Source organism: Canis aureus, chromosome 24 (genome assembly GCF_053574225.1).
Source record: "Canis aureus isolate CA01 chromosome 24, VMU_Caureus_v.1.0, whole genome shotgun sequence".
Lineage (NCBI taxonomy): Eukaryota > Metazoa > Chordata > Mammalia > Carnivora > Canidae > Canis > Canis aureus.
Window position 1 is genome coordinate 14,731,126 of NC_135634.1, and position 26,040 is coordinate 14,757,165.

Consider the following 26,040-nt stretch of genomic DNA (forward strand, 5'->3'; position numbering starts at 1 on the left):
GTCCTCTCCATATTATATCTAGACCTTCCTCAAATCTGTTTCTTTTCACCTCCTTAATCTAATATACATGAATGAATGAAAGAGTGGTCATTCTTTCAATCTGTCAGTTTGGCAATGCTGCCAGCAGTTGGATACACACATTAAGTAAAACTCAGAGGGGAAAGTAGCACACAGGGCGCAACGACACTAAAGACATCTTTCTTTCCATAGTCACCCAACTCATGTGACTTGGCATGTTCAACCAAAGTATAGAGACATATCTGAAATTAAAAGGAAAAAAAACTCGAAAAGTTTACATTTTACCAATTCAATAGCCACATCATTTCTGTGTACAACATCCCTGCTTCTTCTTTCACAATTTAGAATCATCTCATTTCCTTTGGTCTTTTTCCTGTTAGATTTGCACCCTTGTCCTCAGTACCAGCACGAGGTTGGGCTACCTCTGACCATATTGTTTATCACCACAGTTCCAGTACCTGTTTAACACAGGATAAAAGCTAAACAAGTATTTGTCCAATTGACCTCCCTTTCTCTACTCTTACCATCTTTTAAGCCACATTGCTGCCATTTTGAGTACACTTCTAAAAATAGAAATCTGGCCCAGACCATTCAGTAGGGAATAGTCTGTTCAACATGTGGTACTGGAACAACTGGATAGCTACATGAGAAAGAAAGAAACTGGACCTTACCTCACACCATATACAAAAATTAACTCAAATGGATCAAAGACTTAAATGTAATAGCTAAACTGTAACTCTTATTAGACAACATAGGTGTAAATATTCACGATCCTGGATCAGGCCATAGCTTCTCAGACATGATCAAAAGCATAAGGGACAAAAGATAAAGTGGAAAAATGGGGTTTTATCAAATTTATAAACTTTTATTTTGTGAACAATGCCATCAAGAAAGTGAACAGACAATCTACAGAGTGGTAGAAAATATCTGCAAATCATGTATCTCATAAAATACTTGTATCCAAACTATATCAAGAACACTTACAACTCAATAATAAAAAGACAACCCAATTTAAAAATGAGCAAAGGATTTAAGTAGATATTTCTCAAGGAAGACATAAAAATGGTCAGTAAGCACATAAAACGATGTTCAACATCACTAATCATTTCGGAAATGCAAAGAAAAACCACAATGAGATGCCACTTCACAACTGCTGGGATGGCTATAATAAAAACGACTGATAGGTTTGGGCAAAAATGTGGTGAAATTAAAGCCTCAGACATTGTTAGTGGGAATATAAAATGATATAGTTACTTTAGAAAACAATCTGGCAGTTCCTTTATTTTTAGAAAACAGATTTACCAAATGACCCAGTAATTCCACTCTTAGGTACGTACTCCTAACTACTGGAAATATACATTCATACAAACATCAATGTCCATATAAGCATTATTCATAACAGTCAAAATGTGTCAATAACCCAAATGTCCACCAGCTAATGAATGGATAAACATGTGATCTATCCATCCTAAGAAGTAAAATGACACAGTATGGATGACTCTTGAAAACATTATGCTTAGTGATAGAAACCAGCCACAAAAGACCACATATTATATAATTCCATTTATATGGAACATCCAGAATAGGTAAATATATAGAGACAGAAAGTGGACCAGCAGTTGCCTAAGGCTGAGGGTGGAGGGGAACTGAGATTGACTAACAGGTGATGAAAATTTGGGGGGTGATGAGAATATTCTAAAATGGATTCTGGTGATAGCTGCACAACTCTGAATATTCCAAGAAGGACTGAATTGTACACTTCAAATGTGTGAATTGTACCACATGTGAATTATTTCTCAGTAGAACATTATTAAAAAGTACCTATTGGGGCACCTGGTTGGCTTAGTTGGTTAAGCGTCCAATTCCTGATTTCAGCTTAGGTCATGATCTCAGTGTGAGATCAAGCCCCATTTCAGGCTCCACGCTGGGCTCGGAACCTGCTTAAGATTCTCTCTCTCCCTCTCCCTCTGCCTCTTTCTCACTCTCTCTCTCTAAAAAAAATATATGCATCTGATCACATCATTCTTTGGTTAAAATTTTTTAAGGCTGTACACTGTGCTGAGGATCAAATCCCACTGTGATTGACAGATCCATGTGACTGTGCCCCAGCCTGCTTCTCCAGCCTCATCTTGCCTCACTCTCCTCAACACAGTGCAGGCACCTAGCAGCTGCTTCATAAACTTTAGCTTAATGAACCAATTTTATGGTAGCATTCAGTGGTACCAGCTGTCATTGAAGTTAACTTTACCCTTAGGAAGGGATGTGTACATGAGGAAGGGAAAAATAATAATGTAACTTCAAAGAAGCATTTATTCATGTCCAGTCAATGCTTTTTTTTCCTATTTCTAGTGCCCAAGTGGAGATCCCATAAGCATGCTGAACTCAGAACCACATGCTAATTCAGATATAAAAGGCTATGTTTTCTCCAAGAGCTTTTATATTCTCTTACACTGATGTCTATTTTCTATATGCAGGTAGGTGAACCAGCTAAGCAGGTGCCCTGAATTGGAAAATTAATGGAAGGAGAAAAGAGTTGACTGTGATACCATAAATATTTTCTTTTCATTGTTACATCATCAATGTTCTCAGCATTAACTTCAGCAATTGTCACAAAAAGGGAGTCAGCTGCCTCCCAGAAAATAAAGGTTTAGGGAGGCTATCACACCATTCAATCATTTACAAATATTTATTGAGTACTCACTTATGTGCTGGGCATCATTTTAGGCACTGTTGATGGAGCAGGGGGAAAAAGACAAAATAAAATCCCTGCTTTAATGGAACTTACATTCTGTTGTGGGGGAGAGAGAGTATTGATAATTAAAAGTAGAGTAAGTCAGGTAGCGATAAATGCTATCTAGCAAAATAAAGCTAAGTTTTGAAAAAGGAAGGGGCACTAATCCAACCAGGAATTCAAGGACACTCTTACTGAAAAGCTAGTATTTGACTAGACACCTCAATCAGGGAGTGTGTTTGCCATGTGGCATCTGGGGTAAGGGCTTTACAGACAAAGAGAATGATCCTGTATTGGTCCTGAGCTGGTGGCCTGTCTAGATTGCAGAGGTAGAGAGAGAGTCTAATGTGGCTGGGGCATGGGAAGCAAGGGGGAAGCAATATCCTGTTAAGGCCTTTTAATTTTATTCTCAGAGAGATGAGGAGCCTCTAGAAGAGTTTTTGTTTTGTTTAGCAGAAGCATATAGCTTTTTTCTTTTTAGCCAAACTTTGGACCAATCAAAGCTGATCATTAAGGGTAGCCACAGAACCGACATGGGCCTACAGCATTAGAGAAGCTGGTGTAGTTAAGAATTCTATCTACCAGAGATCAAAAGCTTCTATATGCTGAAATACTAGAGACTAAGTAGTAAATTCAGAATTATATAATCCACATAGTTTTTATGGTTGGCCCTTCCTTCTCCAGACCATGAGTACCATAGAGACAGGGGCTATGCTGATCTTGGTCCCCACAGGATAATTATCTCCCCGGGACAAACCAGGAGCCCATAGAAGTATCTGGGAGGAAACATTTTTGTAACACATACCTTTAATTCATTTAGCATATATGCAGATCTCATTTTGATTTTCATTTCAAGAAGCACAGTGTGACCTACATTTGAAATAATCCTTAGGAGACTTTTCCATTTGCTGGAATAGCAGCAGAGAATGTACTAAGGTCTAAACAGGAAAATTAACAAATCGCTAACAGCTACTGGGTTCAAGTTGGGCTTTTCTAGAATTGGGACTGAGAATCTCTGTTCAGGGAAATGAGGACCTTTTAAAATTTTTCTATAGAATATCCAAATAAAAGCTGTAGCACTCATTATAACACTGGTTAACTTAAGGATTTTCAGAAGCGGGCTAATACACATGTTCTAAATCACTCTCCTTCCATACAGAAAGACCTGCTTAAACAGTATGATGCATGAAAACCAGCAAACATTTCTAAGCCAATAAAACTTGCCTCTTCCTCCTATCTGAAACAACAGACTTAGTGAGAATGATGAAATTTGTTACATGCCATTGTGAAAAAAAAAAATGCTTTTCAAGTTGGAAAAAGAAGCAATGTCTGCTTTTTAAAACTTACATCAAAACTGAGATATGGAATGAACAAAGTTGGGAACTTAATGAAAGAGAAACAGACATAATTTTGGGAAAAGGGGATTTTGTACAATGGTCACCATCTATATTTTTTAGGGATTAAGTTGCTAAACTTATTTTAAAACAAAATCAACCAGGCTAATCCTAGGATAGTTTTAAGGGAAAATGGGTGTAGTAAACTAAATATAATATTAAAGATTTTAGCCCCATAAAGATATTCCTTACTTTTGCTTTTATCATGTAAAAGGACTTAACCTTTATTGGAATGGCACAATTTTAAATACAAAGCATTCCCAGGCTTATTCTGCAAGGAAATATTCTTAAGGCTATCATCTGCTCATGCAATTCTTCCCACCTGTCACTCACTGCCCCCTTTCCAATCCTTCCAGATTCACAAACTCAGAATTCATTAAGGTAATTCCAGCTGATTAAAAAGAAGTGAGGATTTTATTAATTAGATTAGGCAATGTAGAAACAAACCCAAGCTTGTGTATTAGTCAGCACAGGCAGGCATAACAAAGCACCATAGACTGGGAGGCTTATATAACAGAAATTTATTTTTTCAGCTCTGGAGGCTGGGGGTCCAAGGATCAAAAACCAATTTGGTTTCTGGTTTCTCCTTCTTGGCTTTCAGATGGCTGCCTTCTTAACTGTGTATTCACATGGCAGGGAGCTCTCCTGTGTCTCTTAGTATAAGGACACTGATCCTATAGGATCGGGACCCCATCACTAAGACCGGATTTTACCTTAATTACCTCCTAAAGGCTCTATTTCTGAATACAGTCACATTAGGGATTAAGACTGCATAGAAATATGGGGGGAACACAATTAAGTCCATAACACTTTTTTTAAAAGATTTTATTTATTTATTTATTCATGAGAAACACACAGAGAAAGGCAGAGACATAGGCAGAGGGAGAAGCAGGCTCCCTGCAGGGAGCACAATGTGGGACTTAATCCCAGGACCCCGGGATCACGACCTGAGCCAAAGGTAGAGATGCTCAACCACTGAGCCACCCAGGTGCCTCAAGTTCACAGCACTTAGTATCAGATTTACTTTCACTGTGTTTTTTGTCTTGGGCAAGCACTAGGGGAGTCACTTAGATCCTTTTTAGTATCATCTAGACCCTTTGAGCCCTCAGAGCTTTGGCAAACAAACATGATTGGCCTTGCTATGGCAGCATATGGATTCTACCCTGAGTGGGCTTCTTATTCAAGCAAGTCTGACCTCACCTAAAGCCCTGCCTCTCAGCCACCTTGACAGAGGGTCTGAGTTATGTGAAAACCTTCTCTTTCCTCAACTTTTTTTCCTGTTCTGAATGTGTCCCTAGAAAGAGGGATTTCCTACAAAGCCATTGCTTGGGCTCTGGAGTCCTAGAGGCCACAGCACTAACCAGTGAAGATCATCTTAACACTTCAAAGGTGAAGACCTACACAGTCTGTGCAAACTAAGGGGGGGTTCAAGAATCTTTTTCTAATGGGAGAACTGCTCACACAGCCCTGGCTCAGAACCTAAAGTCAAACATCAAAATAAGTTGATAGAGGAGAGCATGTATTTTGAGTGACTGCATATAGGTGCTATTTCACATCACAAGAAAATTAACATGGGACAGGAAATGCCTCCTCAAAATCAACTACAAAACATTCAGATTTCCGTTGCCTGTAAAAAAAAAAAAGGGTAACAAATATGTTCTATGAATGAAGATGATCACTTCGTCTAGTGCCCCCAAAAGACACGTCATCCAGGCTCCTAGATTGCTCCAATTGTGACAGTTATATTCCTTCTAAAGGCTTGCCCTTCTCAAATCCAGCCTGGTTCATCCAGCCTGGTTCAGAGGCAAGTGTGGGCCTCTCCCCATGTTTGAAAACTTCCATCACCATCTGCAAGAGGCAGAAAGCTCACCTGCATTTGGAAAACTTTCCCTGATTGGACAAATTCCAATAATAAGTACTAGAACTTACAGCTTTATAGTAAATTTTCAACCATTGTCTTCTACATGTGTGGTTTTATGTATTTTCTAAAGGCATATTACTTTCTTCCACAAGAACCACAGGCTAAGGGAAACCATATCTCTGACTCTTTCTCATTTTTCTTCCATAGCAGCACAGACTATAGGGACTGATCCAAAATGGTCTTTCTATAAATGCTAGCTAAAAGCAAATAGCCAAGAAGGCATTTTCTATAGCTTCATACAGATCAAGAGCCTGTCACTGGAGGAATCTGGACTTGGCAGTCACCCACCTGTACCAGATCTGAACCCTTGGCAGCTGCTAGAGATTATACAGCACCTAGAAAGGCTGGAAATAAATAAATTCCTCTTCTAGTATCCCCTCTGACATGGCCTATCTTACAGTGGGTCTTAACGTCTCCCCCATCCTACCAGCTCCAACTACATTCACTCACTCACTAGGAGTTATTGATTCTAACTCCTTAATGGCTGCTAAGTTGGATCACAGTCCACTCCAGAAAATCTGGAAATTCAGTCCAACAGTTGGATGAATACCTACTTTGTGTCAGAGACTCAGGCTACCACCACCCTATTTGATGTCCCCACTGTTGCGAAGTTGAAGAATTGAAAGGCCCTCATGCCTCACATACACAGTCTATGCTGACCTTCATATTGTTGTCTTCCCTAAACACGTGTGAGCTCTGCTCATCTGGATAAAACACTGCAGCTCCTCCCCATTATCTTTAGAGTTGTTTTCCACCATCAACTCTGGAGTTAGGTTACCAGGGTTCACACCTCGGACCTACTCATTACAGCTAAGGGACTCAGGGTAATGTCCTTAGCCTTCTGTGTCTGTGCTCCCCAAACCATAAGGTAAGGATCCTAAGTTTCCTCTCTGTGGGACTACTTTAAGGATTCTCCAAAGTAATAGATATTAAATGCTTCTAGACAGTCTGGACACAAAGACAAGTTGAGTGTTACTGCCAATAACATCAGTATTTCCCACCAGAAAGCCAGCCCTTGTGCTAATGATACCCCTCGTCTTCCTAGATTTGACTTTTACAGCACCTCACACTATGATCTGTGCTACCATTTGTCTTTGATGGGTTGCCTGGCCTTCCTATTACTCTGAATCCTCTTGGAAGGAAAAGTTTGTGCCATTTGCATTCACTCATCCACCTTTATCAGTAGACACATCCTCCGCCAGGCCACAGCACAGAGCCTGGGCAGGCTAATGAGCTGACCTGGGGTGGTGCCGTTATGTGGTCCATCACACAGATACTGGTTTATTCCCAAATAATAACAGGATCAAATACAGCAAAAGAGATCTAAAAATAGGCCTGTAAGATGTGGGGAAAGTCCTGTTTTTCTCCACACTTTAAACACACTCAATACTTAATATAAAGAAATCTTTGACTTGAGACAGTCTTGAGTATAAATGTAGAAATGCAAGATCCCCAACAATTGAATCATACCCGAGACTCTTTGAAGTGGTTTTCAAACAAAGGAAATACAAGCAGAACCCCAGCAAACTTCTACCTTATTTCTTTCACTTCTATGATTATAAATATTTTCAGACTTGATGAGATGTTGGTATTAGCACTAAAGCATCCATCATTTATTACTCTTTATGTAGCTATGTTTATACTTACATGTGTTAACATATAATTACACCTACACAACAATATAAATTCAGACCCCAAGTGTTGTTCAAGTAAATGAACATCACTCAGCACTTATTTGTTTTTCATTTTTAAAAGGCTTCACTACCTTCTATGATATTCTTATATTTGTTTCCAGATTTGATCATTCAAAATTCATAGTTCGATGTGAGTACAGAGTTTGAAAAACCATTGAATATGTCTCTATATCCATATACTCAAATAATCTACAAATAAGCAGCAATCCCTGTGAGGAAAAAAATTCAATGTGTATTCGTCATGATTTCACAAAGAGAAAACACGAACTCAAGGTTCAGTTATCTGTGAACTGGCAAAATACTGTGATAACATGGGACTGCTAATTTCTCAAGCTCCAGTATTTTCAAACAACACCTACCCACTAAAACAAATAAAAGTAAGGAAAAAAATGCACAAATGATTGACAGATGGTTTTAACTTGGCACTTGTATATTTGAGAAAGGATTATCTTCAAACTGGTATATTTACTCTGGTCTTTAATGGCTGGTATGTCCAAGTGGTGAAAGGACACTGCTATGAATACTTGCTTAGCAGGAGAAAAATGCTGGCTCTGTTTTTCTCAAATGACCCAAGTGTCAAGATTTTGATGGAATAGTGGGAGAGAGGTTGGCTGTCCTTTTGTCCATCCATCTGTCTGCCTACCTCTTTTGCATTTGCTGGCCTATCAGGAACTAAGCCACGAAAGCCAGCATGGCCCTGGAACTCCAACAGAGCTCAGTTACCTGATTAACAAGAAACAACAGAAACCAAATCTTTCAGCAGATGCTCTTGGTCTCTGCTGACCCAGCAAAGCTGTGCAGATGACAATGAAATAAAGCTCAAGAATCACCAACCATAAAACTCAAACCAAGTCCAGCTTCCAAAATTTGGCAACTTAAGTTAGCTCCATCAATGTGACATACTTCCTGTTGACAATTTACCTGTTGCCCAAAATGGGGCTAAATGTATTATTTAAAAACTCTGACAAACCAAAGATGGAAACATTCCTTTCTTGTCATTTGTTTCTTCTTGAAAGTTAAATAAGTAAGAGACTGAATCAGAGACACTTCAAGCAGATGGGCCTTCCTACCATTGTGATGGCACGGGGGGACCTGGAAGATATTATGCTAAGTGACATGAGTCAGTCATGCAAGGACAAATACTGCATGATTCTATTTATTTATTTATTTATTTATTTATTTATTTATTTATTTATTTTAAAGATTTTATTTATTTATTCATAGAGACAGATAGAGAGAGGCAGAGACACAGGCAGAGGGAGAAGCAGGCATCATACAGAGAGCCTGACATGGGACTTGATCCAGGGTCTCCAGGATCACGCCCTGGGCTGCAGGCGGTGCTAAACCGCTGTGCCACCGGGGCTGCCCTGCATGATTCCATTTACATGAAACATCTAAAATATAAAATAGTCAAAGGTATACAAGTAGACAAATGGTCTTCAGGGGGTAGGGGAGAGGGATCTGGGGAGTTGCTACTCAATGGGTAGAAAGGTACAGTTACACAAGAGCAAGTTCCAGAGATCTGCTGTACAACATAGGGCCAGTGGCTGACACTAAGGTGTTGTGCACCTAAAAAGTTAGGAGGGTAGGGGGCAGTCTGGGTGGCTCAGCGGTTTAGCGCCACCTTTGGTCCAGGGCCTGATCCTGGAGACCCAGGATGGAGTCCCACATCAGGCTCCCTGCATGGAGCCTGCTTCTCCCTCTGCCTGTGTCTCTGCCTCTCTCTCAATCTCTCTCTCTCTCTCTCCCTCTCTCCAATCTCTCTGTGTGTGTGTGTCTCTCATGAATAAATAAATAAAATCTTAAAAAAAAAAAGTTAGGAGGGTAGATTTCATGCATCTTACTGCATCCGAAAACAAACAGAACAAAACCAAACAAAAAAAGGCAAACACTACCCAAACCAAAGGGACACAAGGGAACTTTCGGAGGTGATGGCTATGGTCATTACTTGGACCCATCACCTGGACTGTGGTGATGGTAACAAGAGTGTGTGTGTGTGTGTGTGTGTGTGTATTCAAACTCAAATTGTATATGTTGATCATGTGCAATATTTTTGTATACCAATTATACCTCAGTAAAGCTAGAAAAACAAACAAACAAAGCCAGAGAAGGCTTCAGTCTATGTGTAGTTGCTAACTATAATCCTGCTGCTTCCTGTTCACACTAGAGGACAGCAGGGCTTCTAGAGCTTCCTCATGGTTCTCAAAGTCATAGGAGGAATACTAGCTGTCAAAATCAGGAAAGGGAAAGCATCCATAATTCAGCAAGTACTAAATGAGGGAAAGTGTCAGATGTATAGACAGGAAACTGGAAAACATAATTTTCTTTGGGACCAATTAACATAAGAGCTACTTTGCATACTCTCCATCGGAAAGGTGTCAATGTTGTCAGAAGAAGTGAATTTTTTCCTAATGAAAGTTAACACGGCACTTGTACTAATGAAACACATTCTGAACTACTTCACAGGAAAAAGAAAAAAGGCACCTTAAATACAAATACTATCACAAGGCAAGACATGGCGATATAAATATTCATGACATATTCCACATGTTTAGTTAGGCTCTATTCTTGACTTTTTTTTCACGGTTTGTTTTTTTAGTAGGAAAGATGCCAAATATTATGAGCTTCTACTTCAGAATTTTGGACCTCGGTTTGACCTAACATCACCTTGTTTCATTTGGCAGGCACTGATGTCAAACATGACACGCACTGATGAGTTAATCATTCATGAAAAGAGGAAGAGGAAGAAACACAGGAAAAAACTTGAAAAGTGATGTGTCTACGAGCTCTTCTGGCATCTCCTGTGGCTTCCAATGTGTTGAGAGCATCTGAGTGGATAGATGGGAGATCACACAGATCTTATTACCATAATCCTTAGACTACTGCCTTAGAAGAAGAGAGGGTCTTGCTACTTCCGAAGTCCATTTTGTATCTGGGTGTCTGTACCGACCACCCACTAGTGTGAGGATGGCCAACCAAAGGGAACTTCTAGCACAGAAATCACTTCTCAGAACTCTTAGGAAGGATAGCTCTCCTATAGAAGAAAAGTGGTATGATAAGACCAGTTTTATAACCAAAAAAAAAAAAAGGGGGTTTCCTAAGAAATGTGCTCCCAGTTATACAGCATATCATCATTTATCAAATCATATTACTAAATGCCCCCTGGTAGAGATTTCTGTCATGTTAACATGCCACAAACAAGTGCTAGCTTTTAATGTGGATTACTTAACAGAAGATTTTCTTAAAGAAGAGCTTTCTGTATTCTCAATCTTATTAAAATGTGTGCCTGCATTTCATAACATGTACGGTATCTCCCCACCAAAGTATTTGGCTAGTTCAGGATGCAAGCAACAAAGGTGACGGGTTAATTTATTTTTCTATTTCTCACCTGAAGGAGTTTTATATAAATTGTGATAATATGTAACTTTCTAAAGGCTGGAGAAAGATCAAAACTGTCAGAAATTCTTAATAGTCAAGCATTGATATTATAGAGTGATTGGTATAAATTATTTCCTACAAGAGTTATTTAAGATGAAAATAGTCCTCCATTTGTAAACATAAGTAATCATCAAAATTGGCTTTGATTCCAAAAAGTTTAATAAATGTTTCTTTCTAAGCTAGAAAGAATTACTTAGGGATTCCTTGTTCTACTTTGTATTAATACTGCAAAGTCTCCAAATACGCCAGTCTACACAATGATTTAGTAAGCTATTTCTACATAGCACGGAATTTACATCATTATAATTTTCATTCTGAATAAATAATGGCCAAACCTGTGGATGGAAGAACATTTTTTAAACTGTGGGCTCTTGGATATTGTTTTTATTCAACATGATGCTAAGGAGCTGTTACATCTGAGCACACTCACCTTTAGCAGTGCAACATTAGGGCCAGTTAGTATCAAATGAAATCACTGCAATCATTCAAATAATAGCATTCATTTTAGAGCTAAACGGGTAAAAAAAAGAAAACAACCCTTAGAATTCGTCTAAGAACAAATTCTTCCTTAATTGCATGTAATCAACAAATGGGCAAACATGCTAAGCTGTAATCCAAACAATCCAAGGATAGGCTTACAACCTCGACAAGTTAATAATGTTCTCTGGAATAAAGTGTCAAAGGAGGAAGCTGACTTATAACTAAAACATGTATGATGCTGAGAAATCGTATCATGAAAGAAACTAAAGAAAAGTTTTATTTTTGCAAGGATATGCCTGGACCCCTTACCAATGTGGAGGCCAACCAAAACACAATCGGTGGTACAATTCTAATTAGTGTGTCTGAACTCTGTTTTGATATCATTCTTGTGTGTGGTTCACAGGCTGAAAGATACCACACACAAAATGCACAATGTTCTACGATTTCTTATTATCCATCAAGCCTCATTAATGTAAAAAGCTAAGCTGGAGTGAAGAACAAATTGGAAGAGCCAGTTCTTTTCTACCCTACGTAGTTTGAAGGTAAGACAGATGTGCAGGTTTTTGGACACAGAAGAAGTGAGTCACAGGCTTAAGAGAGTCCAGAAAATGAGTGTAAGATTGAGCCAGCTATGGAAATGATATACCATCAGTGTATAAAAATGCTGTGTTGGTTTCTTTTCGGATTCTACTCCTATACATATCCTGTCACAAGGTAATCTCTTAACTGCTCCTCTTTCTTAGTGAGGATAATAAACCCCAGCCTTTGCTGACTAAATGGAGGAGAACACATTTGTCCCAGCAGGGAGTGAGCTACTGACCACAGCTCTCTCAGTCCAAATCAAACAACTTCACTTTCTCAGGTGAAGGATACAAACCCTTCTGCCAATTTCTCTGTGGCTTGCTCTTGAATCCATTATTATTTTATGGAAATCATCAAATGTCTTTGCAAAGAATAAGTTATAAAAATCATATTGCCGTGATATTTATACTAGTAAAAAATTACTTGTTAACCTGAATATCCAAAAACTAGGAAGAGATTAATTGATTGTGTTTTCATATAGCAGAATAGTAGCAAGCTTTTTAAAAACATTTTATAATGCTATTTGACACAGGAATTAAACCTTTATAACCTATTTTAAAAGATTTATTTATTTGAGAGAGAGAGAGAGGAAAGCATGAGCATGAAGGGGAGGGGTAGAGGAAGAGAGAATTCTCAAGCAGACTCCCTGTTGAGCATGGAGCCTGTTGTGAGGCTCAATCCCACAACCCTAGACCCTAAGATCATGACCTGAGCCAAAATCAAGAGTCAAATGCTTAACTGACTGAGCTATCCAGGCTCCCCTATAACCTTTTGCATTTCGTATATTGTGAATAATCTAACCTATTTCCAAAAAAAAGTATTTTAACTGAAAGAGATCTAAATTAAAATATAAATTGCTAACAGTGATGAACTCTGGTTGATAGGATTTGTGAATTTTTTTCTTTCTTCTTATCTGAATTTTCTAGTTTTTTCTATAATAGAAATTACTATTAAAGTTAGAAAAATAAACCCCAAAAGAGAAACATTCATTGTGCCCACTCTTTTTTCTTCTCTTGACTATTTCTATGGTATCACAGAAGGTTCATACATTTATCTATGAATCTACCCTGAAAGACAGAAGTTGAAATATATCCAAGAAAATAAATGATGTCTTCTGAAACCCTTCATTTGCACATCCAGTGGAAATCCCTGCTGTGGTGTTTTCCTCCTACTCCATCTCCTGCCCAGAGACATACAGCCATAAATCATGTCTGTTAATATGGCGGCACTGGGGACAATGAGCATCACCTGTGTTTGCAGGGAACTGTGACGGAGCCGTGAACCAACTTCCTCAAAAGGGGAACCCTGATGATGCTTTCATGACTCTTTTCCTGACAATACACATTGACTTTTAAGATTTCTGAACGTTCTCAAGAGGTCAAAGACTGCCTCCCAACCCCACCATCCTAAGTCTGTGCCTATAAAATTTATCTCCATTTTAATAAAACTAAAGAACTTCAAAGAAAAAGGAAAAATGAGAAAACATGAAAGACGGTATTTCCAAGGACACAAGGAAGACAGAACAGAGAACCCCTTCTTGAACACATAAAAAATGGTTTACACATTTTCTACATGACTTCTTGTAGAAAGACAGATCCTATAAGACTTTTTTTTAATAATAAATTTATTTTTTATTGGTGTTCAATTTGCCAACATACAGAATAACACCCAGTGCTCATCCAGTCAAGTGCCACCCTCAGCGCCCGTCAGCCATTCACCCCCACCCCCCCGCCTTCCTCCCCTTCCACCACCCCTAGTTCATTTCCCAGAGTTAGGAGTCTTGGGAAGTTCTGTCTCCCTTTCTGATACTATAAGACTTTATGCTAAAACACATTCAAACAAATTCTACAGTTTGAAAAATATGTTAAAAGCAAAAACTTCATATAAAACTCAAGTACTAACAGTAATAAACACATATTTATATAAATTAGCTGCCGCAGCCAGCTACATAATATAAGAACACAGGCCCTCATACTACTCATACCTAGGATAAATTGACAATGCCTCCATTACTACTCGGTGAAGCCATGGGCGAGACAATGTAATTTTTCTGAGGCCTCTATTTATTCATTTATAAAAAACAAAAACAAATTTTTACCAAGGATCAACAAATTAAGAGAGTATAATTTCTGACTCAATATTATAATTTGCTTATATGATTTAGTCTCTGATAGGTTCCTTAAATACAAAATCAAGCTACCAAAAGGCTCTGGCAGCTGAGAGGTGCATGGTACCATCACCTGAGACAGTAAACTAGTAAACTAGTGGAAAAGATCAGAAAGAATGGGGAGATGCACAGATGAGGGCATTGTGACTAATTCAGTTTATACATTTTGAATTTAAGATGTAAAAAGAACGTCAGTGTGAAAAAGTCTCAGATACAGGTGAAGCTCAAGACAGGGGTCATGCTAGACATGCCAATGAACTAGGGAAGCCATCTATTCACAACCCTGAATATCAATACCCATTAGAATCAGCCAGGACTATTGTATAATCCCTAGAGTTCTGATTTAATTGTCCTGGGGTACAATGTTCATAGCAGCAATGTCCACAATAGCCAAACTGTGGAAGGAGCCACAATGTCCTTCGACAGATGAATGGATAAAGATGTGAGATATATCTATATATCTATATCTATATCTATATCTATATATATCTCCATTGTGTATATATATATATCTCCATTGTGTGTGTATATATATATCTCCATTGTATATATATATTCCATTGTGTATGTGTGTATATATATACACACACACACACATACATATATATATATATATATATACACAATGGAATATTACTCAGTCATCAGAAAAGATGAATACCTACCATTTACATCAATGTGGATGGAACTAGAGGATTTATGTTGAGTGAAAGAACTCAATTGGAGAAAGACAATTATCATATGGTTTCATTCATATATGGAATATAAGAAATAGCGCAGAGGACCATAGGGGAAAGGAGGAAAACTGCATGCGGAAAAATTAGAGAGAAAGACAAACCAAGAGAGACTTCTGACTCTGAGAAACAAATATAGGGTTGCAGAAGGGGAGATGGGTGGGGGGGATGGGTAACTGGGTGATGGGCATAAAGGAGGGCACGTGACAAGATGAGCACTGGGTGTTATACTATATATTGGCAAACTGAATTTAAATAAAATGTAAAAAAATAAATTTAATTAAAAAAATAATTGTCCTGGGGTAGGGCCTGGGAATCAGTGTCTTTTTTATTTCTTTCTACCCAGATTTCATTCAACATTCTGTTTTGTTCATTCAACAAATATTTCGTTTACATGGATGAATTCTTTTATTAATTTTTTTTCTTTTATTCATTTTTTAAGATAAAGTTCACATAATATAAAACTAGCCATTTTAAAGTGTTTATCAGCTCAATGGCATCTAGTATATTCACAATGTTGTACAATCATCACCTTTATCTACTTTTTTTTTTTTTAAGATTTTATTTATTCATGAGAGACGCAGAGAGAGAGAGAGAGAGAGGGAAAGAGGCAGAGACACAGACAGAGGGAGAAGCAGGCTCCACGCAGGGAGCCTGACGCGGGACTTGGTCCTGGGACACCAGGATCACTCCCTGAGCCGAAGGCAGGCACTAAACTGCTGAGCCACCCAGGGATCCCCTCCTTTATCTACTTCTAAAACATTTCCATCATCCCAGAAGGAAACCCTGTGCCCATTAAACAGTCATTCCCCATTCCTCATCCCTTAGGCCCTGGAAACCACTAATCTGCTTTCTGTCTGGATGGATTTACTTATTGTGAAATATTTTATGAATGGAATATGTGATCACACATAATCTGTGATCTTTTCTGACAGCTTCTTTCACTGTGTATATGTTTGAGGTCCATCCATATTGTTGCATGTGTACCTGTGCTTTTTCCTCTTTATGTCCAAATAACATTCCACTGTATGAATATACTACACTTTGTTTATCCATTCATCTACTAGTGGACACTTGGGTTGTTTCCGCTTTTAGACTACTGTGAATAGTGCTGTTATGAACATGAAATACAAATATTTGTTTGATTTCCCAATTTTAATTCTGTGGGTTGCATACCTCAGCAGTGGGATTGCTGTGTCATATGATAATCCCACATTTAAATTTTTGAGGAAAAAATTGTTTAAGTTCTCTAGATGATTAAGTGTAAATCTGGTGTTGAGAATCATTAATGTTGAAGATGAATGAAGCCATGAAAATAAATGGAATGCACCAAGGAGAAGATATGGGTGGGAATATGAAAAGGCCAAAGGCAAAAAACCTTGGAAATACATTTCAAAGGCTGCTGAGAAGATCCCATAAGGAAGATACATAGGAGGAAAAAGAGGTGCCATGGAAATAAATGAGAATCCAGTGGGGGGAGCCATTGACATCAGCTGCTAAGGAGGAATCAAGAATATGTTTGTTGCATATGGCAAGATGGAGGTCACTAGAGTCTGGGGATCTGCTAGCTTTACTGAGGCCCTGCTTTCAAGGAGTTGAGGCCTATATGAGATGCAAAGTAGAAGAGAGGTGAGAACTGTAATATACTCTTATTCACTATCCCATGACACTCAGGAACATACAGTACAGATATCAAGCTTACCACAAAAATGTTATTAGACCAACCGGTTTATACCTCAACAAATCATGTGGCAATGTTCCTGACAGCTACAATAGTAAACCACACTAAAGTATTGACCAGTACCTGTTTTGCTGACCATATTATGACCTTTCTAGGATTTTAACTACATGGAAAATATTTGGGTATAATAATATATAATTAGCTAAATTGTCTGAGTCTAATGTCAGCAAAATATTTAACAAATTCTTACATTATTTCCTCTATTTTCTGCCTAAAATAGTTTTAGCTTACAAGTATTTTTCAGTTTTTATAAAACATTCACCAGTCTCTGAATCAATATTGATGGCAGACAGTGCTTCATGATTTCACTGATTTATTTCCCAAAAGAAATTATTTTCTTCTATTATTAAAGAAAAGGGTAACCTTAACAACGACTGAGTTTTAAAGATGAAAAGTGAGAATTAAGGTCAACCTTATGTTTGAAGTCATATTAAATTTAACTTAGGTTTAAATTCTCAATGAATAGTAAGCAACATCTGAAGTACACGAGTGCTTTTATTAAAAAAAAAAAAAAAGTATGTGTTGATTTTTTTTTTTTTTTAAATCTTGAGTGTGAGACCAGCCAAGAAATGTCTCCTGGAGCAGTAAAGTAGTACACTATCCTAGATTCCTTTTTTCAATTAGCGCTTCTATTTTGTAGACAGTAACAGTATTTAATTTGAAATTTCCTCTTTCTGTGCCAATTCCAGTTTGAACTCCTTCCTGTGAAGTCTTTGAGTGTACAGCTTTATGTGACACACAAAGCCCTCTGAAAGCAGCCAAAGAAAGAAGGGGGAAAAAGATGTTTTTCTTTAGTATCAAGCACCTGGCAAGCAAAGAGCGTGTTCCTGTAAAGCCTTGAAGGCATTCCTGCTCTCCCCTGAGAATCCAAACGGCCTCGTTTTGATTTCCCTTTGAAAAACCATGAAGTTGGAGCACGTTTGCTTTGATTTACAGTTTACCAGACTTTTCCATGTTGTTTCTTGTTGCTTATTTCTGCTCACCAAGTCAGGGTGACGGCCTCTTGACCAACTGGCAGTTGGCAGGAAGAGGGACTCCCTCACCCATGACTTCTGGCTCTGAGTGAGACAACCTCTTGTGCTGAGGACCTCACAGAAATCAGGTACCTACTCAGCAGCTTCACAACACAGACACAAAGAGGAAATTAGGAGAAAAGTGCATTTCACTACAGTTCCTCCCCTTCTTGCCATTTGCATGTCCCTGAGCTAACCTGTCCAAATGGAACACAGCAAAGAAAGCACAGTATCAGCTACTTAAAAAAGGGAGCCATTAGACAGGACAACAAAGGAGAGTGAAAGAATAAACAGATAAAATGGACTTCATCAAAATTAGGATCTTTTGTGCGGCCAATAATACTTTCAAGAAGATGGAAAGACAGCCAACGGAACAGGAGAAAATATTTGTAAACCATGTTTCTGATGAGATACTTGTATCCAGCATATATAAAGAACTCTTAAAACTCAATAATAAAAGACAAGCAATCCAATTTAAAAATGAACTTGAATAGACATTTCTCCAAAGAATATATACAAATGGCCAATAAGCACATGAAAAGACATTCAACATCATTAACTATTAGGGAAATGCAATCAAAACTATGAGATACCACTTCACACCCACTAGGCTAAACAATGAAAAGACAGATAATAACAAGTAGATGGATGTGGACAAGCTAGAACACTCACAAACTGCTGGTGGGAATATAAAAGGGTGTGGCTACTTTGGAAACCAGTCTGGTGGTTCTTCAAAACATTAAACATAGACTTACTAGCTGACCCAGCATTTTTCTCCTCAGTATATACCCAAGAGAATTGAAAACAGATGGCCATACAAAAACTTGTACATGAATCCTCATAGCAGCATTACTCATAATGGTCAAAAATTATAAACAATCCAAATGCTAATCAATATGGATGAATAACAGTGGTATATCCATACAATGGAATATTATTTACTTGTGAAAAGGAATGAAGTACTGATATATTCTACAACATGGATGAACCTTGGCAACATACTAAGTGAAAGAAATCATAAAAAGACCATATCTTATATAACTGCATTCATAAGAAATGCCCCAAATAGGCAAATCTGTACAGACAAGAAAGCAAATTTGTGGTTGTTTAGTACTGAGGGACACTGTGGGAGGGTAGAGGAGGATGGGGATTGATTAATAATAGATAAGAGGGTTTCTTTTGGGGGTGAATAAAATATTCTAAAATTGGTTGTGGTGATGGTTACAAAACTCTAAATATACTAAAAACCATTGAACTACACATTCTACATGGGTTAATTATATGATATGTAAATTATATCTCAATAAAATTGTTTTAAAAAGAGAGAGAGAGAATGAGAGAAAACCAGGAAACATGGTCTTTCATTTCTAGTTGCTCTGGTCATTCCTCACTATCCCAGGTCCCATTTAGTTGTACTAAGTTTCCTGATTTAGAAGAAACACAAAGTTCTTATTCATTGTTTCAAACACATTTGAATTTGTTCCTCACCCTGAGGTCCTCGAACAACCTACAACCAAGCACAACAGCTACACTCCTTATACTCCTTTTGACCATGAGGGCACCACCAGCCACCATTCCAGCTCTCGTTGGCCTTTGATGAGGCCAAATTATGGAAAGGGATCAAGAGAGCAGCATAAAATGATAGAGAACTATCATCATGTGAACAGTTTCAGGGCTCTGAGTAGGGAGGTGTATTGATGGAAAAATGGCAACAAATTGTTTGCTCTAAAATAAGAACAACTGGGAGTGGGAAGCAAGGTTAGAGAGACAAGGAGAGACTTTCCTGTTAGCTCTCCCCTAGACTTATTGGTCATCCCAAACAAGCAGTGTCATGAGAGGTCTGGGTAGAGTAGCATGGCAGATGATGTGCCAAGGGACTTTTAGTAAAGCAGAAAGAGCAAGACCGTCTTGTCAATGTAATAACCATTATTCTGAATAGACCATGATTGAATCCGAAAGAGGAGTTCTAAAAGGATTAATGCCCAAGTGAGGAATTTAAAAGCATCCTGATAACTGACTTCTGACAAAATATCCAAGAAAACAAGGTACGAAAAAATGTATAACTATAACATAAAAAAGCAAGCACAAATGAGATTATTAATCCAACGATATGGATTGTGTATTTAATCACATACCAGGTACCACCTAAGCACAGCATTTTCAGAAATGGACAGAGCTCTTCTCACCTTTCAAGTTGTTTGCTGCATAATCGGGGTCATGCTGCTCATTGCTCTAGTAGTTTATTTTCTTTATAATTCTGACTCAAATCTCTATGAGAACTGGACCTCGCATAGCCAGTAGTCAATGGAATGTTGCAATGTCCACCCTCAAAAACCTTCCCAGATTTCATGAAAAAAAAAAAAAAAAAAAAGAACAACAAAGTCCTTCACCTGAAACGAATATAACACCATATGTCAAGTAGCTGGAATTAAAATAAAACATTAAAAAAAATTCAACAAAGTTGTCTGGGTAGGTCCTAAAACAAAAATTGCCAACCAAAGCTCCTTATTGACTGAATAGAAATATCCACTGTATATCCCATAAATCTTGGAATTTGAGCTCAGATATACAGAGTCAAGGAACCAAGTATGCAGGGCTCTTCTAACTTTCCACACTTGCTCGTGGCAGACTTATTCTAGTTAACCTCCCTGGAGAGAGGCCCTGGCTCTTCTTTTCTCAGATGACAATAAACAAAACTGCAAAAATCACTAACTGCTTCTTCCCCCCAAATCTGTGGACAGTTAAATTAGTATTTTTATTTTGCTTTTTAAATTTTATTTATTTATTTATTTAAAAGATTTTATTTATTTATTCATGAAAGATAGAAAGAGAGAGAGAGAGAGAGAGAGGCAGAGACACAGGCAGAGGGAGAAGCAGGCTCCATGCAAGGAGCCCAACACGGGACTTGATCCCAGGACTCCAGGATCATGCCCTGGGCCCAAGGCAGGCGCCAAACCGCAGAGCCACCCGAGGATCCCCTATTTTGGTTTTTTTAAATGAAACTTTATCCCTATACTTTTAATGCACTATTTTTTTAAAAAATAAAAACACAGGATACAGCCACATTGGAACATGAACCATGAAAAGCCTGTGCATGCCTACCTGCAGCATATGACAGCTTTACACGAAAGCGCCAAATCCAGGAAGCTTCTCCTGACTTCAAAGGAGAGAGCATACTTCAGGGTGTGGCCATCGATGATGAGGGCCACATCGTTCTCCTTGCCCAACAGATTCCCGAGGTCAGTGCAGTGCTGGGTAATGGCTGCCCTTGTCGCCTGAAACAAGAGTGGAAGGGGGGAGGCGGTCATGTTTTTATGTGTTTGATATATCAAAAACAGAACTTAAGAAAAAAATCACAAGTTCCTTAAAGTGAGAACATGCCCATTCTAATGTAAAACACACAGCGTTCAACTTGTTGTGAGTATATATAAATGCACATTAAAATTCCATTGAACTGCCTGCTAGGTCTGTTTTATTTTATTTATTTATTTATTTTATTTTATTTATTTATTTATTTATTTATTTATTTATTTATTATTTATTTTTTATTTTTTTTATTGGTGTTCAATTTACCAACATACAGAATAACCCCCAGTGCCCGTCACCCATTCACTCCCACCCCCCGCCCTCCTCCCCTTCCACCACCCCTAGTTCGTTTCCCAGAGTTAGCAGTCTTTACGTTCTGTCTCCCTTTCTGATATTTCCCACACATTTCTTCTCCCTTCCCTTATATTCCCTTTCACTATTATTTATATTCCCCACATGAATGAGAACATATAATGTTTGTCCTTCTCTGACTGACTTACTTACTTCACTCAGCTAGGTCTGTTTTATGGAAGAAAACATCCCCTTTAATGATATTTACATTTGATATTTACAATAACCTAGTCTGGTTACAGTTCTAGGCTGAACTAGAGCATCCAAATTCTTCTCCTTTGGAACTTTAATTGCTAAGGTTCTTATGACTCTTTTTCTCCCTTCATGGTGTCTCTGGAACAGGAAACTCCATATAAACAAATGTGTGATGTTATTTTTTTTTCCAAAAGATAAAGTTGCTAAAAAATGGCAAACATTTCTCAGTTTGCTAAAGATAATCTTTAAAAGCCCCCAAGAAGTATTAGGGGATATAAAATTAACACAAAAAAATTAATTTCTGTCCTCTGCTGAGATGCACAGATTAAACTTCTCCCCATGGGTCACCAGAAGAAGACCCAAATTGATCATTTTTTCCATGTTACAGAAAATATCTAATAAAATTAAACATTTTAAAACAGTACTTTTTAAGACATTACTACCAGCCTAAGTAAGTATGTTGGTATGATGTCTCTTGTGCAATTAAAGCACAGAATCATTCTTTGGATTTTAAAAAAAAAAGTATGTCTGATTTCCCAGTGAATTTATGACTATGAATAGGATATCTGGTTCAAATATAAGAATTAAATTTTTGGATCATAATAAAAAATATGGTTTAAGCTAATCTGAGAAGCACAAAAGTCTGCTGAAATTATTCTGTTTGGACAACTGTCCTTTGGCTATTAAGCTACATTTACAAATAATTTATCCACCTGATAACATGAATTACTGTCTTAAAGAAATATGTTGAATGAACAGGAATCTTTCTATTCCTAGTTAAGCTGAGGATCTGCTACCATCACAAAGTGAGGCACAGATTCTTTTGTCTTACTGCTCAGTTTCCATTCTCAACAAGAGACTTGAGACAACACTTATCGGAAAGATGTATTTCAGGCATAACTGTGGTTTAGAGCCCTGTTCTGTGGTCAGATGGCCCAGGATCTGGTCCTAACTCTGTACTTATTACCTCTGTGACCTTGGGCAAGTTACTTCACCTCTTTAAACAGCAATTCTTAAGTGTAAAACAGAGCTAAGAATAGGTACCTCACAGCACTTTTGTCTCTAACAAATGAGCTAATCAGTGCCACCTGCTTAACACTGGTCTCGGGACATAATAAGCACTCAATGAAGCTCATTCTTCCTCTGGTTACTATTTATTCACTAAGAATTTCCTACATCTAGGAAAATACACAGTTGTGCTACTTCAGGCAGTGAATAAATGCTATCACTGACAATGCCTTCTTTGTCAATGTAATAACAGAAGCATAATTGATAGAATATTGTCCTAAGAATAAAAGTTGACTTTTAGTAAAACTACAGGTAACTTTATACTTTTTGAATTCTTAATTAGTTGCCTAATTCTGAATCTCAAACAAAACATCTATGTTTACCTTATCTGTGCAAACAGCCTGCCCTTTAGAATCTGGGTAGATAGAAGAAAATCCCACCCACCCAGGGAAATCCCGGTGTGGCATCCTGGGTGTACTCACGGGGGAACTCAGACAAGTCTGGGCAATTCTGAAGAGTGTGCTTGCCAGGGGTCAAGTCATGGTAGACAGAAAAACCCCCTGGGAAATATTTTACTGAAAGAGATGAGGCAAGCTATGCAGACCTGGTCTGTGGACAACATGCCAATATTGTCATGGAAGCACAATCTAGCCTACTGTCCGAAGGACACTTCCATTGCCACCCCCTCCCCCATGGACTTATGGAGGAAAAGGTTAAAGAATACAAATCCCTGAGATGAGGAGACCCCTGCCTGTGGCTTTTTTTGTAAGGGGGCACAGTACAAATGAAGATATGCAGCAGTAGCAATATTATGAAGGGTACTTTCTCCACTTAGGGTTATTTCTGGCCCAATCATGAAGACAGACTGGACCCTTCTTCCTCAGCCCAAGTGCTGGCAGCTCACCACCTATGAGGCTCTGAGGCAGGAGCAGAGAGGGTGCCCAGTACTGGGAATGTGAATGGCAGAAATGTAGCTACTGAGGAAACCAAGTTCCTGAGACATATACAATCTTCCCTGTCCCTCTACGATTGGTCAACCAACAAATTGTGCAGGGAAGGACCTCAAGAGGGAACTGGAGTTTCAACTGTGGGAGGCAGGACACAGAGTTGCACACATGGCCCCTCTTCTTGAGAGACTCATATGCAAAGGCCAACAGTGGTCTGGGGAACATGGAGGATACTAAGTTGAAATATTTTCAGGGTGAACCACAAAAAGTGCTATAGACTGAATGTTTGTATCCTCCAAATTCCTATATTGAAATCCTAATCCCTGGTGTGGTGGTATTTGGAGGTGTGGCCTTTGGAAGGTAACTGGGTCACAAGGGGGAAGCACTCACCTGAGATTAGTGCCCTTACAAGAAGCTACCAGATGCAGAGAAACCACCAGACATTACTAGGTTACTATGTGGGCCATTCAGCCTTCCTGGTACATTTTGCATTACATTTTCCTCCCTCCTCAAGTTTTTATTTAAATTCCAGTTAGTTAACATACAGTATAATATTAATTTCAGGGGTACAGCCCAGTGATTCATCACTTACAACAGCGGGTGCTCATCACAAGTATCCTCCTTAATCCCCATCACCTATTTCCTCTATCCCGCAACCCCACCCGCCTCCCCTCCAGTAACCTTCAGCTTCTTCTCTACCATTAAGAGTCTGTTTCCTGGTCGATCCTTCCTGTTCCTCATATCTCATTCCTCTTGCCTGCAATGTTTTCTGCTCCTCACCTCCTACCTGAACCATCCTGTTCTCCTCTCACTTCGTCTGTGCAGAATCACACCTTTGCCTGTGAGATTGGAAACCTCCCCTACCACCAGAACCTCTCCAGATCCATCCTCTTGCTCCACCCTTGACTTTTCTCCAGCCCCTGCTTTGGTTTTCATTCCAGTGCCCGCTCGGCAATAATCTTTGATCAAACCCAGACTAGCTGGGTTCCCTGCACATGTGTGGTAGAATATAGGTCCCTTCTGTGCAGTTCTCAAGCAAGCCAATCGAAGGAATTACTATCACAAACAGTTCCTTATTCTCAAATGGACTATGATTCAAAAGTCTATTTGTAAGTTAGTTATTGGGCACTTAGAATCTATTTTCCCAGAGGAACGATGTTACAAATTGTGGTTGGATCCCAGGACCTGTTAATGCCTACTTAGCCTAGTCGCTAAAATTTATACTGCAGTCTCTTATTTTAATAAAAAACCAATTACTGAAAGTTACAATGGACTTAGCTGTTACGAGGGGCATAGGGAGTTGGGACCGGGAGTTTCGTTCCCAGAAAGATACAGAGCATTCCAAAATCCTTCATTAGAATGTGCCTATTAGGCATAAATATTAAAAAATCTATTTCCAGGTTTTCATACGTGTTCTACAATTTTATTTTCCTTCACGATTAAAAACACACATGACTTAAAGCCAAAATGAGCAAGTGCAATGACAGACTGTTCCCAAAGCCACACCGAACACTCACCTCTCCCTTGCTTGTGCCGTACTGGGAACCCTACATTTTTTAGCAGCAAGCTCAGTATTTGCCTTTGCATTTCCAGTTTTTTAAACAAGGTCACATAAACACCACAGATAGTGCCACACTTAAGTTCAGGAAACAGCTGTCTGTCTGCTCAGAGATAAGAGATTTACTGGAAGTTCAGCCTGCCCAACTTATGTGTGGATGGGACCCGAAAGGTAGCTCTACTGTCAGTCATTCTGGATTTAATAAACTGGAAAGATGGAGATTTCTAGAATCTGGATGCATGTCTACCAGTTTGCAGGTAGCAGGAATCTTTCCTCAAAATGAAACCATTCCAGCAACACTGAAATCTGTCGAGGCAGGTGACCCTCTCCCTCCACGAGCTTGGCAGTGTCATAAGGAATTTCTTAGACGCTGAGCTAGCAGCAGCTGCCTCAGACCTCACTTTGATGTTCTGCAAATTCCAACGGGCTCAGAGCTGACGATGCTGAAAGCCAGGATGGTTCAAGTTTCATGAGCAGCAATTCAGCCAAGTCTTACTTCGCCTTGGAGAGCAAACTCCTTTCTCCTGAATTAACCTTAGGCTAATGAGTATCTAACCATAATGCTCACCCTCTAGACCATGGATTCAAAATGGTTTTGTTTTTTTTTTCCATTCCAATCATCCATTTTTCTTGTCCCTGGCCAACTGTTAGGTGTGCCTTCTCTCACCACCGTATTCTATTCTACTACTACTCCTGTCATTCCCACCGTCCAGCCTCCCAGATGGGCCACAGTGGCAATCTCCTTATTCTTGCCACTTCCAT

At 38.7% G+C, this 26,040-nt stretch overlaps 1 protein-coding gene across 15 annotated transcripts in view; it reads right to left on the reverse strand.

Moving 5' to 3' along the window:
* Positions 1 to 26,040, reverse strand: part of LOC144295815 (phospholipid-transporting ATPase IB) — a 570,630-nt gene that overhangs the window by 274,502 nt on the left and 270,088 nt on the right. For all 15 annotated transcript variants that reach the window (XM_077868357.1, XM_077868362.1, XM_077868360.1 and 12 more), the window contains one exon: positions 21,016 to 21,188. In XM_077868357.1, coding sequence (XP_077724483.1) covers positions 21,016 to 21,188 — 173 coding nt within the window. The remainder of the gene's footprint in view (positions 1 to 21,015; positions 21,189 to 26,040) is intronic.